Here is a 15,581-nt window from a genome sequence, read left to right as displayed (position 1 = left end):
CAACACTGCAATAAAGCATTTTTAGTTCATGCAAACAATTGTTATTATGTCACCGTCCAGCAGTAAAAGGAAAAGTTTTCCCTATAAAACTATTAAAAACCACACGTTTGCACCTGATTCTATCCTGCAAAAAATTTTTTGTCACATACGAACTTTGTCACTTTCTGACTAGCAAAAAAACCCTTGCGCCATGTAAAATTCATTCCATGAACAACAAAGTGACACTTTTCCTGAATAGTTAAGACCGTATTTAAATTTTTCCGAGCCAGATGACCAAAGTACGTGTCGAGATTATGTCTCCATTCCGCAGCGAACACCAAAAAGTATGAGATAAATAATAATTTTTTTCCCTTTTCCTGTCTTCCGATGCCGAGAGAAAAGGTATTAAAAGGTGTCACATTTCCCGTTCCCCACATATTGTATTGCTCGGTATCTGATAGGAAAACATTTTAAATATGAAAATTGCCTCCATGATCATAATAACAATAACCATTAGGAGGAATTTATCCAGTCATTTGTGCGAAAAAGAGACTTTTTTTTGGGTAGCAGAAAATTTTTAAAGGTAATAACTCGATTCATAAAATTCAATTTAAATCCCGTATCATCATCTCCCCATTTTCCAATTCAAGCATCAAAAGTGTGAGAGACAGCAAGCAGACAACGCCAAGGACCACATGCACTAAAAATGTTTTTATCATTATTATTTTTACTGTTATTATATGGTAAGCACACAAAAAAGCCGAATGAGCAAAAGTATTTTGTATCTGCTTTGTGTCTCTATTTATTTTTTACGCTCCATGTTTATTGCATTGGTTTTTCGTGTTTTTTTTTCAAAAGCAGAAATGGGATGTATGTTTTTATATTAATTTACCGAATTTACTCATTTTAAGCCAAGCAGCAAAAATTGGTTAGAGACAAAAATGTTGTTTGCATGGTTGGAAAAGTTTCAGACTGCTTTCAAAATGGCGAAATATTTGAGCAAATATTAATGTTGAAAATAATATTTGAAAAAAAGAAGATATTTTGCTTTACTTTTTCACAAATAAAAAGTTTTTTAAACGAACTCGAAGAATTTTCAAAACGTTAAATTTTACTCAAAGCTTTCGACAAAGATTTTATTTTAATTTTTTTTAAAGATTCTAACCGTTTTCTAACATAAAATGCGGTAATATGGTAAAAAAAATAATATTTTTGTCACGTGGTTAAAAATTTCAAAATATGTATTGGGATGAAAATTAAAAAAAAATCAAGTTGAAAATTAAAAAATGTGCACTTTGGGCAATTTTGAAAAACTCAACGAAAAATTGATTAAAAAAAATAAATAAAATTTATTTGATAAAATAAAATAAAATTTTTATATTAAAAAAGTAATATAAGAATTTTTATTAAAAATTTTAATTTAATTTAAATATAAATAAGAAAAAAATTAAATAAAAAAATAATTATCTTATTTAATATTTTTACATTCCTATAATTTTTTATTTTTGAATTAATATAAAATTTTTAATAAAAATTCTTATTTGATTTTTTTAAATTAAATATTTTTTATTAATTTAACTTCTTAATTTATTTTATTAAAATTATTTAATTTTATTTTTTTTAAATAAGCTATTTGATTATTTTTATTTTTTTAATTTTATTTATTTAATTATTAATTTTTAATTAATTAAAAAAAATAAAATTTATTTTTAAGAATTAATTTTAAAGCAAAAAATTCAAACTTAACATGAAAACCAGACACAGAAAAATCTCTCATGTAATTTTTATCGCACAAAAAAGTAGCTTTCAAGACTGTCAACCACTTAACAACATTTAAACCACTTTTAAATGCATTTTTGCCATACCCAAGCCTTCTTTAAGAGCAACCACAATTCTCAACAAACAAAAAAAAACAATTTTTTAATATTAAAAATGCCCCGTAATGGTCAGTGTACTATACCGCCTCTCAGTAAATCCTAAAGGAAAACATTCATAGCAAAAGTTTCTCATTATAATTTTGAATTACGAGAGAAAAATGTGGTTTGTTTGTAAAACTCGTTTTTTTTCACGCTATTTAAGTTCATTAACCGAGAAAATGCTTTTTAGTTTTTTTTTTGTCTTCCTTTTAAAGCAATTATTCATTCACGTGGTTGGTCATTTTATGCTCGCCTTTCAGACATCAGCAGACAATTAGACCGAAAAATAAATGAATTGCAGAATCAACTGAGATGCCTTTTGCATGGACATTCCAATTTGTGTGGAAAAATGTAGCAGGCAGTCTGTTATTGGCAAAAAGTAAACATAAAATTTAATGTTGGACATCCTTTTATTATTAGTGTTTCGGATGAAGCCGTCTCGGTGCCTCCAACGTTGCTGTAGCGATAGAACGAAAAAAAAGGCAGACGACCGATTATTTGAATAAATGAAAAAAAGGCAATTTTGGCATGCAGCGAAAACGAGGGGGTTGAAAAATAACTCAAAATTAGGGAGCTTATGAGGTGATTTTTTTTTATTTTTTATAAATTTTTCATTCTGTCGATTCCTTTTTTTAAAAAATTTCCCTAAAAAGCGCTTAAGGAAGATTTTTTCTAAACTAGAAACTCTAAAAGTTTTTTTAGTGCAAATAATTTTCAGCTTTTCTCCTTTTTTTAACGTAATAAATTGAAAATGATGGGACCGACAAATATGCTCGGAATTCAATATTAGGCTCCATTGTCATTTACAGTGCGTGCGTGTTTGCATACGAATTTCATGGCTTATGATATTCGTTTAAATTTATTTTTTTCCGATTGCTTTTTATTTCAGCAGCAAAAGGATTTTCACAAAAAGAATTTTATTGCAGGATTACTTTTTGTTGTGTTATAAGGCAGCATGGAAAAATGTTCAATTTTGATCGTGATGGAAGAGTTACAGGATGAAATGAAAAATAGGGTAAGTTATCGATTAATGGTTTTTTCTTTCGACCGAATCAAATATTTTTTTTTACTTCAAACCATGCTTAATGAGTCTCAGTAATGGACATCGCATAATATATAATTTAGACTTTGGGGTGTAATGAAAAATTATTAAGCTGATCTCTTTAGGGGTCATTTCAAGGTCATTTCAGTCTAATTCAATGAAACGACACTTCTTAAAATGCCTAAAAAAATATTTGGCTGAAAATTTATTTTTGGTACAAAATATTCCTCGATTTCAGTAGAACAAACGATCTTAACGACCAACAACATACAGCAACAACAAAGGCCGCCGCAAGTCGCTGACAGCACTCCAAAGCTCCGAACAAAAACGAAATCGTTTGTATAGACAAACTTTGACGGAATTCATGATGAAGCTTCGAGCCGCAGTCAAAAGTGCGCTTCAAAAAGACATTGAATGGATGAACATAGAGTACGGAAGAAAACTCCTTTTTGGCATCCTCAACTTGAGGTTGAGAATGCGAGACGAGCAATTTCTTTATGTGATATGCATAAAAAGCGTAATAAAAGAAGTAGTAAGAAACGGAGCTCTAACTATCCAGAACATCCTAACCTTCCTTGGAGGGATCGTCTATGTCGGATGAACAACCAATCCATTCGAACAGATCTTGTATTAGTGACGTATCATGCGATGTATCTAAAAAAACAATTACCGTTCAATATTCAAGTGAGAAGTTGGAACATTTTCAGTTGACTTCTCAGTTGAAATTTTAGATGATTTCTCAGTGAGACAGTTTACAGGGACAGTCATTCAGTCATTCGATTAATAGTAAAGCCAATATTTATTACTAATCCAACGATTGCATTTACTATTACTATTTTTAATTTTTTTTTTTTTTTTGCCTAAGATAAAATTCAGGAATAAGTCAAGTGTCAATTAGCTTTTGAATTTTTGACGATTTTTAATCAAAATTTAATTTTAAAAATTTAATTAAGACAACAAATTAAATTGAAATGATTTTTTTAAAGCTTAAGTCAGAAGTTTAACTGTTTTTGGGATTGTAAAAGCCAAGAAAAGCTAAAAAAAAGTGTTTCTTATAGAAAATTTCCTTATCCTTGTTTTTATTGAAAAAACGAATGATTCAAAACTTCCCAGTAAAATTTTATGCAAATTGAAAGTGCACCCAATAGGATAACGAGCAACATCCTAAGCAACAAAACAGGATACAAAACATACAAATTTTTGTCTCCAGAGTCTCGCTTTTCATGCAAAACATCACAAAATTGCTCAACTGATAACTTCATCAGAAAGAGAGAGAAAAAAAACCGAGAGAGAAACGACAGGTGACAACTTTCTCGAGAAAGAAAACATTTTTAAATGGAAAATATTCGAAGTAGCTCGACTGTAAAAAGAACAAAATGGCATTGGCATCCATCTATAGGAGGATGTTGTGCTACAGAAGCTACTCTCGAGCACTCTTCAGATAAAATAATAAAATGAATGCCATTATTGTCAAGTATCCATAGAGAAATTGTGATGTTCCGACAAGTAAATTGTTGTTTTTTTGTGCATAAAATACATAAATAAACGAGTGGCACGAAGATACGGTAATTTACGGATTCTGTCTTGTTTTTCCTCTTGTTTCGTCTTGCCTTCCTGCTCTGCATTTTATCAACAAACTCAGTTGATTTTCAGCTTTCGCATGAATATTGATGTTGCATATAAATACAAGAATAACCGAGCAAAAAACAACAACTACCAGCAAAACAAAAATAAATAAACAAACAGAGTCATAAGCAGAGACGCAAACGATGAGGTAGAGCAAAAAAAAATAAACGAACAAAAAGGAAACAAACAACAAAAGTGTAGTCAGTGAAGTACGTAAAATTGGTGAACAATGGAGGTGGCAAGGGCAGCAGCAATAAACTGACAAATAGGTGTCAAACAATGGGAATAGAGGAGGAAAAACAGGAAGACATTAAAAGGTACAGCTACACAAGTGGCGTGAACGAATTTGAATAATAATGGAGAACTGGAGTAAATCATTGTGCATGAAAATTGTCCCAAAAAAAAATTATAATGAGAGGGAAGTAAATGAATATTTTTCAAGTAATTTGGAAAATTTTGTTTTTGATGAGATTTGTGTCAAAGAATTTCATGAATTACTTTTTTTCATATTTTTTCGTATTTTTCAAGTTCTGCTATTTTTTATTTTTTTTTTATTTAATTACCTAATTTAAAATAAAAAAAATTTAAAAAAAAATAATTTTTCGTAAAATTTAATTTAAATTTATTTTTTTTTAATTTAAAAGTTTTTTTATTTAGTAAAAAAAATAAAATTTTCGAAAAATAATTCTTAAAAATTTGTAAAAATTAAAAAAAAAACAGTCTAATTTTTAAGTTAAATTTAATTTTTTTAAATAATTAATTTAAAAATTTTATTTGGACTCTTAAATATTAAAAAAATATTCATTGAACTTCTCAATTTCTAAATAAAATTAAACAAGTAATCCTCATCTTTCATCTTTCAAACTGCTTCTTAGACAAGCACCCACAGGGCAAACATGTCTAACAAATTTAAGCATTTAAATTCCAATCATCTCGAATCAGATAAAAGTTAATATTTTTATGACCTTCGATTTTCCGCATTTTTCCTCGTGCTATTTTTTTTCTTTTTCTCTCTCACATACATATTTTTTTTTGTTCTTTTATGCAAAACGACCAACATTTAGTTACATCACGAACAATTCGCTCATATTTGACTTTGGATCCCGTATTTTAAAGGTACATGTAGTCTCAGCAACGATGAAACGGAAAAATGAAATCATGAATGAATAATATTTGAATCAATGAATAAGTAAATGGGAATATAAGCATAAAGGAAGAAAAGAGTCGAGAGAGAATGAGAAAAAAATTTCAAATCAATTGTTATTCGATTTTTTTTTGTTTCGTTGTTGTAATATTTGCGAAAATTGTTCCGTCATTTATGCGGATTTTTTTTCCATTTTTCATGACAACAAGCATGTGGATGATTTTTTGGTTTGAAAAAAAAATTAAAGCTTTAAATTTGTTAAAATTGTAATTTTTTTTAAATCGTTAGAAAAAATGAAACTCATAGAAAATTAATAAAAAAAATTAAATAAAATGTGAAGTTCATTGCATACTTCTTAAAATTAATATGAATTTTGTAACGCTTTAACTTGAGATCTTTTTCCTCATTCAATAAATGATTTTTTATGAAACCTTTGAAATAGGTAAAAGGATGTTTTTAAGTTAAAAAAATCATAAATAACTTATTGAAGTCTTTTAAATTAACGAAAAATATAATGTGAGCCTCATTGCATACTTTATAGAATTTTCAACATATTTTTTTTTGTATTTTTATTAACGTCAATAGAGACAAAAATTTTCAAAATTAATTTTTATTTTTTCATATAATTTTTTTTTTTAGTTTTTTTTTAATATAAAAATATAAATTTAAACAAACGATTTCAATGTATAATTTATTTTATTTAATTTGTTTTAATTTATTTATTTTAATTATATTTTTTAATGAATTTTTATATTTAAATTATGCAAAAAAAAATATTTTTAATGATATTTCTTAATTTATTTTATTTTTTAAATTAAGATTAATTAAAAATTATTTTAATAATTTTTTAAATAATTTATTAATTTTAATTAATTCTGAATTATTTTTTAATTAATGAAATTATTTTTTTTTTGTTATAAATTTCTTAATTTTTTTGATTTTTTTGTTTTTAAATATTTTTCTAAAATTAAATTTTTTAATGTAATTTTTTTTAATTTATTTAAAATAAAATTTTTGAAAATTATGACTTCTTATTTCAAATTATTTTATTTTATTCTATAGACTTTCAGAAAAAAAAAAATTGGAAAAAATATTGATTCCCAATTCTTAAAACTCTTTAAAAATCTTCAAATATTTCCCTTTAAATACATTTTTGTCGATAAATCGCTCTCGGCACGATTCACGTTTAAATACACTCGAAGCACATCAATTGAAAGTCATATTTGTCGATTTTCCTCCTCTTTCGTCCTCCTTTATCCTTCTTCTTCTACTGCTTTATTCGAAAATACTCACACAACACATATCGCAAAGAGTAAAACAAATTTTCTTAAATAAATTTGCATGTTTATCTCCTTTTGTGTATCTTGTTTATTTGTACATTGTATACGGTTACAGCTAAAAATATTTACTCACATTGAACGTTTATTTTATGAATTATTCTGTCTGTGAATCTGAAGCCTTATCTGCTTCTCCTACGAACAATTGTACATGACACATGAAAAAATATCCCGAGTTCCGTTCATTCGTTCGATAAATAGGTGAATTTTTCTCGTATTTTTTTTTTTTCGTTTTTTTTTTTTTGTACTTTTTGCCTTGGCACAGTTTCTGTTTGTTTAATTCAATTCCGAACGTCGACAACGAGATTTTTTGTAGTACACTTTTTTTTTGTATTTTATCTCTCTCTAACGTTGTGCTTGACAGACAACAATTTTTTTTTTCGTTTAATCCACTTTACGAACGAATTTTATTTGTCAGGCTCTTTTTTCGAGTCGCAGCAGCAAAAAAAAAACAACAAACGGAACGTTTTAGGATGAAAAATATTTCATTTATTTTTATAACTTTTTCCTGTTCACGGCGCGTATTATTATTATTTCTATTTTGACGCAAACAATTTATATGGGACTTATTTATGCAACACACACATTTTTGGCCCGCCTTTATTTATGGCCCTTATCAATCAATTTTTGCACACTTTTTTTATTCTTTTCGTGTCAAAAGTGATTTTTGAATTGATTGCCTCCCAATTTGGGTCTTTTTTCACTTAAACTTTTTTTTTTGGCACAGTTTTTGGCAACGTCTCGATTTGCTTTGATGCACTTCGATCGACTCGAGATTCAATTACGAAGAGTTTCGTAACAATAAATTATTATTTAATATTTTTCTCTCTTTTTTTTGTACACGGGACACTGTTTTAAACGGCGTTAAAATTCGTTTTTTCATCCGTTTCGTTTGGCACCTAATTCGCAACTGGGATAACCGCGAGCATCGCATCTCTTAAAATAGTAAAAACAAAATTTCCCCTTCGCCAAAGTTGCACTTCACCGTAAGCGAGATTCGTAAACAAAATGCCGAAAATGCTCTCGAAAAGCGACGTGAGAGAAGGACTTGCCGGGACATGCGCAATGGATGACTTCCAGTTGAAGTTGTTGCAAGTCTTGTTGATTTCCGACAAGAAAGAGAAAATTTGAGAGAGAATTGCAATTTCCAGTGGATGAAAACGCATTTTGTTTATTTGAGTTTGTTTGCGGGACTTTTGTACGAGGAAATCCCTCGGAGCGATTTTTACTACAACAATGCAAAACGGAGAATTTTCGTGCACACGCAACAACAGGTGTAAATACAATTTTCAACAATCATTAATCATTGGAGTGTGATAAAATCGTTTTTCTATGTCGTTTCGCTTTTTTTTTGTTTGTCTGTCGTTAACCTTTATGTAATCACAATTGGATGAAAGTGGATCTTGTTACTTTTTCAAGAGGTTTTCTTGACTTTTTCTTTTATTTATTTTTTTATGAAGGATTTTTTTTTTTGAAATTTAATGACTTTTTAAATAAAGTTAAAGAATTATTTTTTGGTTAATGGTAGATTATTTGATGAAAATTTGCCGGAAATTTTAAATTTTTTTTTAAAGTACTTTAAGGCCGCTCCAATTTTTTTTCGAACTTTTTGTCAAATGCCCCATTTCAAAAGCTGAAAATCCAATGGGGCAAAATAAAAAAAAAAAAATTTAAAAATTTCATCAAAAATTACCGTTTTTTGGTCTATTTTCATAATTTTTCAAGGAATTTTAAAAAATTTTTTAATTATTTATTATTTTTCTATTGCAAATGATACTATTACAAAAATTTTCTTCTCTCAATTTTTTTTTCGAAAATCAATAAATTTAGGTATATTTTTAATTTTTTTTTTAATTAAATTTTTTATTTTAATTTTTAAGTTAATTTTAAATAAGAAGTTTTCAAACCTTTGAAAAAACTAAAAAAAATTGGAGTGGCCTTAAATAATATAGTAGTAAAAAAAATTAAAATAATAAATAAAAATTAAAATTAAAGTTAAAAAATTTAAATAAATATTATTATTTAAGCTGCTTTACTAAAAAAAATTAAGAAAAAAAATGTAAATTAATTTTTAAAAAATTACCTCTTACCCTCTTACATATTTATTTTCTTTTATTGCATATAATTTTTTTTTTATTTTATTTTTTTCTTTAAAAATTTTAATTTTTAAAAAATTTTTAAAATTTTTATTTTTAAAAAACACGTTAAATTTGAATTTCGACAGTTTACGATTATAGGGGGGTGGGGGTCAAAAATTAATTTTAGCTATTTTAGCTTATTTGATGAAAATTTGTCGGAAATTTTAAATTTTTTTTAAATAGTTCCAAAAGGCCGCAAATCACAAATCGTTTTTTTTTTTTTTTTTCAATGCCTTATTTGAAAACAAACAAAATAAAAAAAAGCATCAAAAAACCGTTTTTTTGGTCTATTCCAAAATTTTGATTGATTAATTTTTTTTTTTTTTATTTTATTTTTTTCTTTAAAAATTTTAATTTTTAATAATTTTTATTTATTCATTTAATTATTAAATGACTTGACTTTATAGTTTGTTTATTTCTTATTTTTTTTTAAAAAATTTATTTAAATTGAAATTTAATGACTTTTTCAAATGAATTTTAATTTTTAAAATTTTTTACTAAAAAAATTTTTGTATTGGTTTCAATTTTTTTTTAAATTAGACTAAATTAGACTTACTTTTTTTTTATTAAATAATAAAATTAAAAAAAAAATAAATAAAAATTTTAAAATTCGCACTGGGTTCATCAAGAAAAATTTTTAATTTAGAAATCTGAAATTTTTTATTTGAAAAAATCATAAATAATAATGATATTTCTATCCCTGGCTCCATAAATTTTTTACAAGAAACAAAAAATAAAAAATTATTAAATCTCAACAGTTAAGTCAGATATCATCAACAAAATGTGCACTGGGTCAACTCAATCAATTGTCAACAAATATGGCTTCTACTATCCATAAAAACAAAAAAAAATGTCAAATACTAAAAAAAATCATAAAAATGGTTGAAAGCTATTACTAAACGATGTTAAATGACCCAAATTTATAACAAAATCCAAGTCTTTAATTAAAATCTCTTTTATTTGTGTCCCTCTTAAAAAGAATAATAAAATTGATTGGCACTAATTAAAAAGAAATTCTTACCACAAAAAACTGCAAAGCAAAAAATGTCAAATATCAGACCTTTTTTTGTTTGTTTATCTTGAAATTCTCCTACTTTTTGCTCATAGAAACCACATCAATAACTTTTTTTTCTTTTGTTTTTCCATTTCTAACCTAAAAAAATAAATTTTATAAGTGAAAATGATGTTAATATTATGCACAGGCCGTTAAAAAATTTACGGTCCCCTTCCCTCGTAGACACGAAAACGTTATGATTGTCACCAATTTTCCGTCTCCACTAAATAAAAATGTAATAATAATAAAAAAAAATTAAGCCATCTCCGATACATTTAAAACGAGCTGCTGCTGTCTCCCTCACTCCCCTATGCAACGCATTGTATTGATTTCGTTCATTATTATTTTGCGTTTCCTCTTTGGCATTGTCCTTCGGTGGTCCATTCATTGTTTTTGTGCGGCATGAGCGTCGCCGGTGGATGTTGTTGCTGCAGTACATAAATTCTGGTCAAAGCAGAAAAAAAATCATCATAAAGTAAGCAATAATAAATAAGTTTCGGTACAAAGGTAAAAAAAAGGGACACAATTCAGGGGGAAACCCGATGCTTGCCACAAGGATGTGGGTATCGGAGAAAAATAAATATTATCGACGTTGCCACAAAATGACTCTGTTTCTCCGCTACAATATTGATGAACTTTTTTTTTCGGTCTGAGAGGAAAAAATTACGACGATGGAAGGTAAGGCACAAAAGGGGGATTAGAGAAAGGATTAAAACAAACACAAAATTAAAGTTTTCTTTGTTAATGAGAGAAAATTTGTGCAAACAGTTTGTTTCGGGCATTATTTGCCTTATGCCGGGCATCGATACGCAGCGGCAGGAGCATTTAAGGCAATATAATGAACAATAAATTTTTATAGACAAGGGAAACTTTTTAAGCTTCTTTTATGAGGAGAACATTATTTTTATTTCATTGTGTTTGTCATTTTTCGTGTGCAGTATTTTTTTTTGTTTCGTTTGTCCAAAATTCATTAAAAATCTCTTTATCTGGATTTTTTCAATTAATTTAATTTTTATTAATTGCTTTTTGGTAAAAAAAAACATTTACATGAGCATTTTAAAAAATTTTTTTGATTGGCTTTTAAATTAAAAGTAATTAAATTTTTTAAAGCATTTAAATTAATTTTATTCAAATTTGAAAAAAAAATATTAAATAATTTTACGAAACAATTTTTTATATAAATGTATTTTTTTCTTAATTTTCAGCTAAAATTATCTTTAAAAAAAATTTAAAAAAAAATAATTTTTTAAAAATTTGAAATTCATTTTCAAAATAATAAAATAATTTAAAAACAAATTAAAAAGCATTTAAAATTTAACTAAAACAATTTTTTTTATAAACTTAGGAATTTAAAAAAAAATAAGTTTTATATTAAATAAAATAAATTTAAATTTTTTAAATAATTTTTTTTTTTTTTTAAATAAATAAATAAAATAGAAATAAATAAATAAATAAAATAAAAAATAAAATACCTAAAATAAAAAAATTTAAAGTCTTCAAAATGAAAAATAATTTTATTTTATTTTCAAATTTAATTTATTTTTTATTTTTAAATTCTTAAGTTTTTTTTAAATTTTAATTTAGTTAAGTTTCGAATATTTTTTAAATTGTTTTAAAATATTTTATTAATTTAAAATTTTTATAAATTTTTTTTTTATTAAAAAAATTTTTAATAAATTATTATTTTAGTTATTTTTTGACTTAAATTTTATTTTATAATTAAAAAAAAATTAAAGTATTTTTGTTTTTTTTTTTGCATTGAAGTTGGATAAATTTAAACAAAAAAAAAATATTGTTCGAGCCACATTTGAAAAAAAAAAATGTTAAAATTTCTTTGTATAAATTAAGACAAAGTCCTTCGAGAGTACAGAAAATTAATAATGACTTTTCAACAAAGAAATCAGTTGTATTTTCGTAATCTAACTCTACAAAAGACCTTAAAATAATTTAAAATTTATAAAAATCGTTCGAATCCTTCAATAAATTTCCCCAACTTTATTAAAAATTAAACAAAAAGTTGTCTCTCGGCACTATCGACATCTCCGCTCCCGGCAATCTGTTTCCAATAATCAACATAAATTTCCTCAATCGAGACAGAAACAATGAGCAAGAAGACACCTGTTTGTCCCATTTATCATGGCCTACTTATTGATTCATTATTACTCGCCTTCGTATAGCATCAACAACGTTCCACGAGGGAAATAAAATAAAATTTGAAAATATCACGTACCAAAAAGTGTTTCTTATCTTTTCGTTTTGGCACTTTCTACACCGACAACTCGACCCGCAACGATGGAATCTAAAATACTAAATCATTCATTACACAATTTCCAAGTTATACATATTTAAAACGAAATAAAACTAAATTGAAAGTCAAGTTAAATTTATTGAGACAAAGCATGGATTCGCTTGAACGAGAGAACGGAGCGACATCCGGACAATAAAAAATTTCTCACCTTTTTTCGAAGCAATTCGATAAGTGATGAACACCTACGGAGCAAAAAAAAAAAGTTACGGGACGAACATTCTTGATTACCTTTCTAAGAAGAAAAAAAATTCCTAAAATTGGGGACGACGTGAACGAATTTAAAGGTGTGATGAAATAAAAAAAAATCCCAATAATGACCCGTGTTTACACAATGGCATGTCAAAGGCAAAAAACGGGAAAAGTGCGGATATCGAAAAGGCCATTAGAAAAATGAAACGTTGAAAAAAGAGGCACAAGGATTGCCATTGTTAAATTCTAATCACGTAATTGTTGCTTTAGTTGTGTACACGCATCGCTTCGCTTGTCTAACAATAAAATAATCGGGTGCGTACACAGGAAGACGCAATGCACAGCAAAAATCGGACGTGAATTAGAACATAAGACATTAGTGTTAAGTGTCTTCGTTTGTTTTCTTTGGCTTGAAATGACGGTTTTTGTTCGACGGCGTGGAATTAGAGAGATAAAAATAAGAATTTTTGTCGAGTAAAAAATAAGAGGAACAAATATTTTTGGTTTTCGTGAAGGAATAAATGTATTGAGGAATTTTTCGTTTGTTAATGTCTCTATTTTTATTTTTCCTTTAAGATTAGTTCAGTGAAAAAAGTCGTAGAAGAAATATTTTTATCAGATTTTTCTTAAAAAATTCAGAACCGAACAAAATTATGATAAAAAAAATTAAAATGAGACTTTTTTTAAATTATTTTCTAAAAATTTCACATTTTTGTACTCCTCATTTAGGATTTTTTTTTAAATTTAACATTTTACATAGTTATACTCCTCAATTACTCGTAAAATTATATTTCCTATTATTCATAAAAAAAATTGTAAGCTTTTTTATGGGCAAATTTTGTCATTTAACAAATTTTTACTCCTCATTTCACATTTTCATACTCCTCATACTTGAAATTCTCAAGATTTGAAGACTTTTCTCGTTAAAATAAGAAATTTCACATTTTTGTACTCCTTACTTCACATTAATGTACTCCTCAATATTGAAAGGATCCGAAATTGAAGAAAATTTCCAAGAAAATTTTAAAATTTAATTAATTTTTTTTTTAATTAATTAATTAGTTTAATTTCAATTAAATTTAATAAAATTTAAAATTAAATTATAAAATTTAATAAAATAAAATTAAATTTAATTTAAATTTAAATTAAAATTAATTTAATAAAATTTAAAATAAAATTATTTAAATTAATTTAATTTTTTAAAAAATTTTAAAATTAAATAAATAATTAAATTTATTAATTTATTTTTTTTTTAATATTAAAGTAAGTTTAAATTAAATTTTTTTTCTTTTCTTTTAAAAAAAATTTTTTTTTTAAATTTTTTCAAATTAATTTGAAATCACTTAAAATTAATGATTTTTCAATCATTTTCGACTTTTTTTTCAAATAAAATAAAATTTAAAAAAATCAGTCTCATTTTTTCCTCTTTTAGCATTTCTTATCACATATTGACACAGCCTTTTTACGCAGCATCCCTTCTTATAGGCAACGGATGTCCCTCAGTATTGAATACCCATTGATCCAAACCAAGCACGGAATCATCGGAAAACAACAAGAACAAATATTTTAACGTTTCTGCAAGAAAATAACTTTGCTGAATGTCATCTTTCTCGCTGTTTTCATCGTAAACATCTTTAATCCCACTGAATCCATTCGGGGTTCGACAATGCTTTTCCAAGCTTTCAACAATTTCCCATCCCCAGTCTCGATATTTTTGCTTTTTCGTCAATCTCCAGAGATAAAAGTAACTTTCAATCGTTTCTGGACGAAGAGCGAAACTAGATTCAAGTTTTTTAGAAGCTCGAGCTGAGGTTTCAGTAAACCAAAAAACTTCAGGACCGAGACCTGTTTGAGAAATTTCATAACTTTTATGACAAGTTTCGATTAGGTCTTCAGCTAAACGAAGATATTCCGGATTTTTGAGTGATTTTGAGGCTAAAGCGAATAATCCAGGAGCAAAGCATGACAAATGATCCATTAGCGGTTCAAGTTCGCCAAACTTTAAAAAGCCAAGGTACGAGAATCCATCAAAAGATTTTCCAATAAGTCGATTTTTGATGGAATTTAAAGCAGAAATTGACATTTGTTTACTTTCTTGGTCTTTGTAACCTGATAAGATCCAAGATTTTAAAAGATATTCATAAAAACTGTCTCCATGAGCTCCAATTGTGACGTAATGAAGTCCCCATTCACCATTTTCTGCATTAATGTAGATCGGAAAGAGATCAAATACTTTTCTCGAATCTTTGAAAAAATTCCTAACTCGATGAATTTTCTTTCGGTAAGTAGCATCTCCCGTTATTTCCGATAAATAATCAAATTCCAAGTGAAAAGATCCACTTTGCGATAAAATACTGCTGTCTCCGTAACTCCATTCATGATTTTTTGTCTCATTCGTTTGAAGGTTTATCAAAACTTTGGGGATTCCTGTTGGAGTGTCAAATACCGGCAACAATTTATCGGCGACATATTTCGCTTTTTCCCGATAAATTGTGTCCCCAGTTAGAGCAAATATCGATAAAAGTCCTCCCACGATACGAATATTTGTCTCAAAGGCATCCAACGTCCCCACGTAATTATCGAGTGTGAAATTTTGCTCGATCCACGTTTTGCCTTCTTCGTATTCTGCTGTCATGTCCATAATGTACAACGTATCCAGAGCATCAATTATCGTCAATCCAATGTCATTTTGACCGAACACACCTCCATGGAACGCCCTTTGCGATAACGGACTCAGCTCATTAGCACCCCATGCGAATTTTTTGTAGCCATTCCAGGCATGTCGCATCATTTCACGCACCTTGTCGCGACGTTTTTGCATCAAGGGATCTTTAACTTCTTTTACTTC

At 27.0% G+C, this 15,581-nt stretch overlaps 1 protein-coding gene across 1 annotated transcript; it reads right to left on the bottom strand.

Moving 5' to 3' along the window:
- Window positions 1-14,195: 14,195 nt before the first annotated feature.
- Window positions 14,196-15,554, bottom strand: LOC134835228 (mannosyl-oligosaccharide alpha-1,2-mannosidase IA-like). Its single transcript, XM_063850097.1, has one exon. The coding sequence runs from the start codon at window positions 15,552-15,554 to the stop codon at window positions 14,196-14,198; it is 1,359 nt and encodes a 452-aa protein (XP_063706167.1).
- Window positions 15,555-15,581: the final 27 nt, after the last annotated feature.

Source organism: Culicoides brevitarsis, chromosome 3, assembly GCF_036172545.1.
Source record: "Culicoides brevitarsis isolate CSIRO-B50_1 chromosome 3, AGI_CSIRO_Cbre_v1, whole genome shotgun sequence".
Lineage (NCBI taxonomy): Eukaryota > Metazoa > Arthropoda > Insecta > Diptera > Ceratopogonidae > Culicoides > Culicoides brevitarsis.
This window is presented reverse-complemented; position numbering and strand designations above follow the sequence as displayed.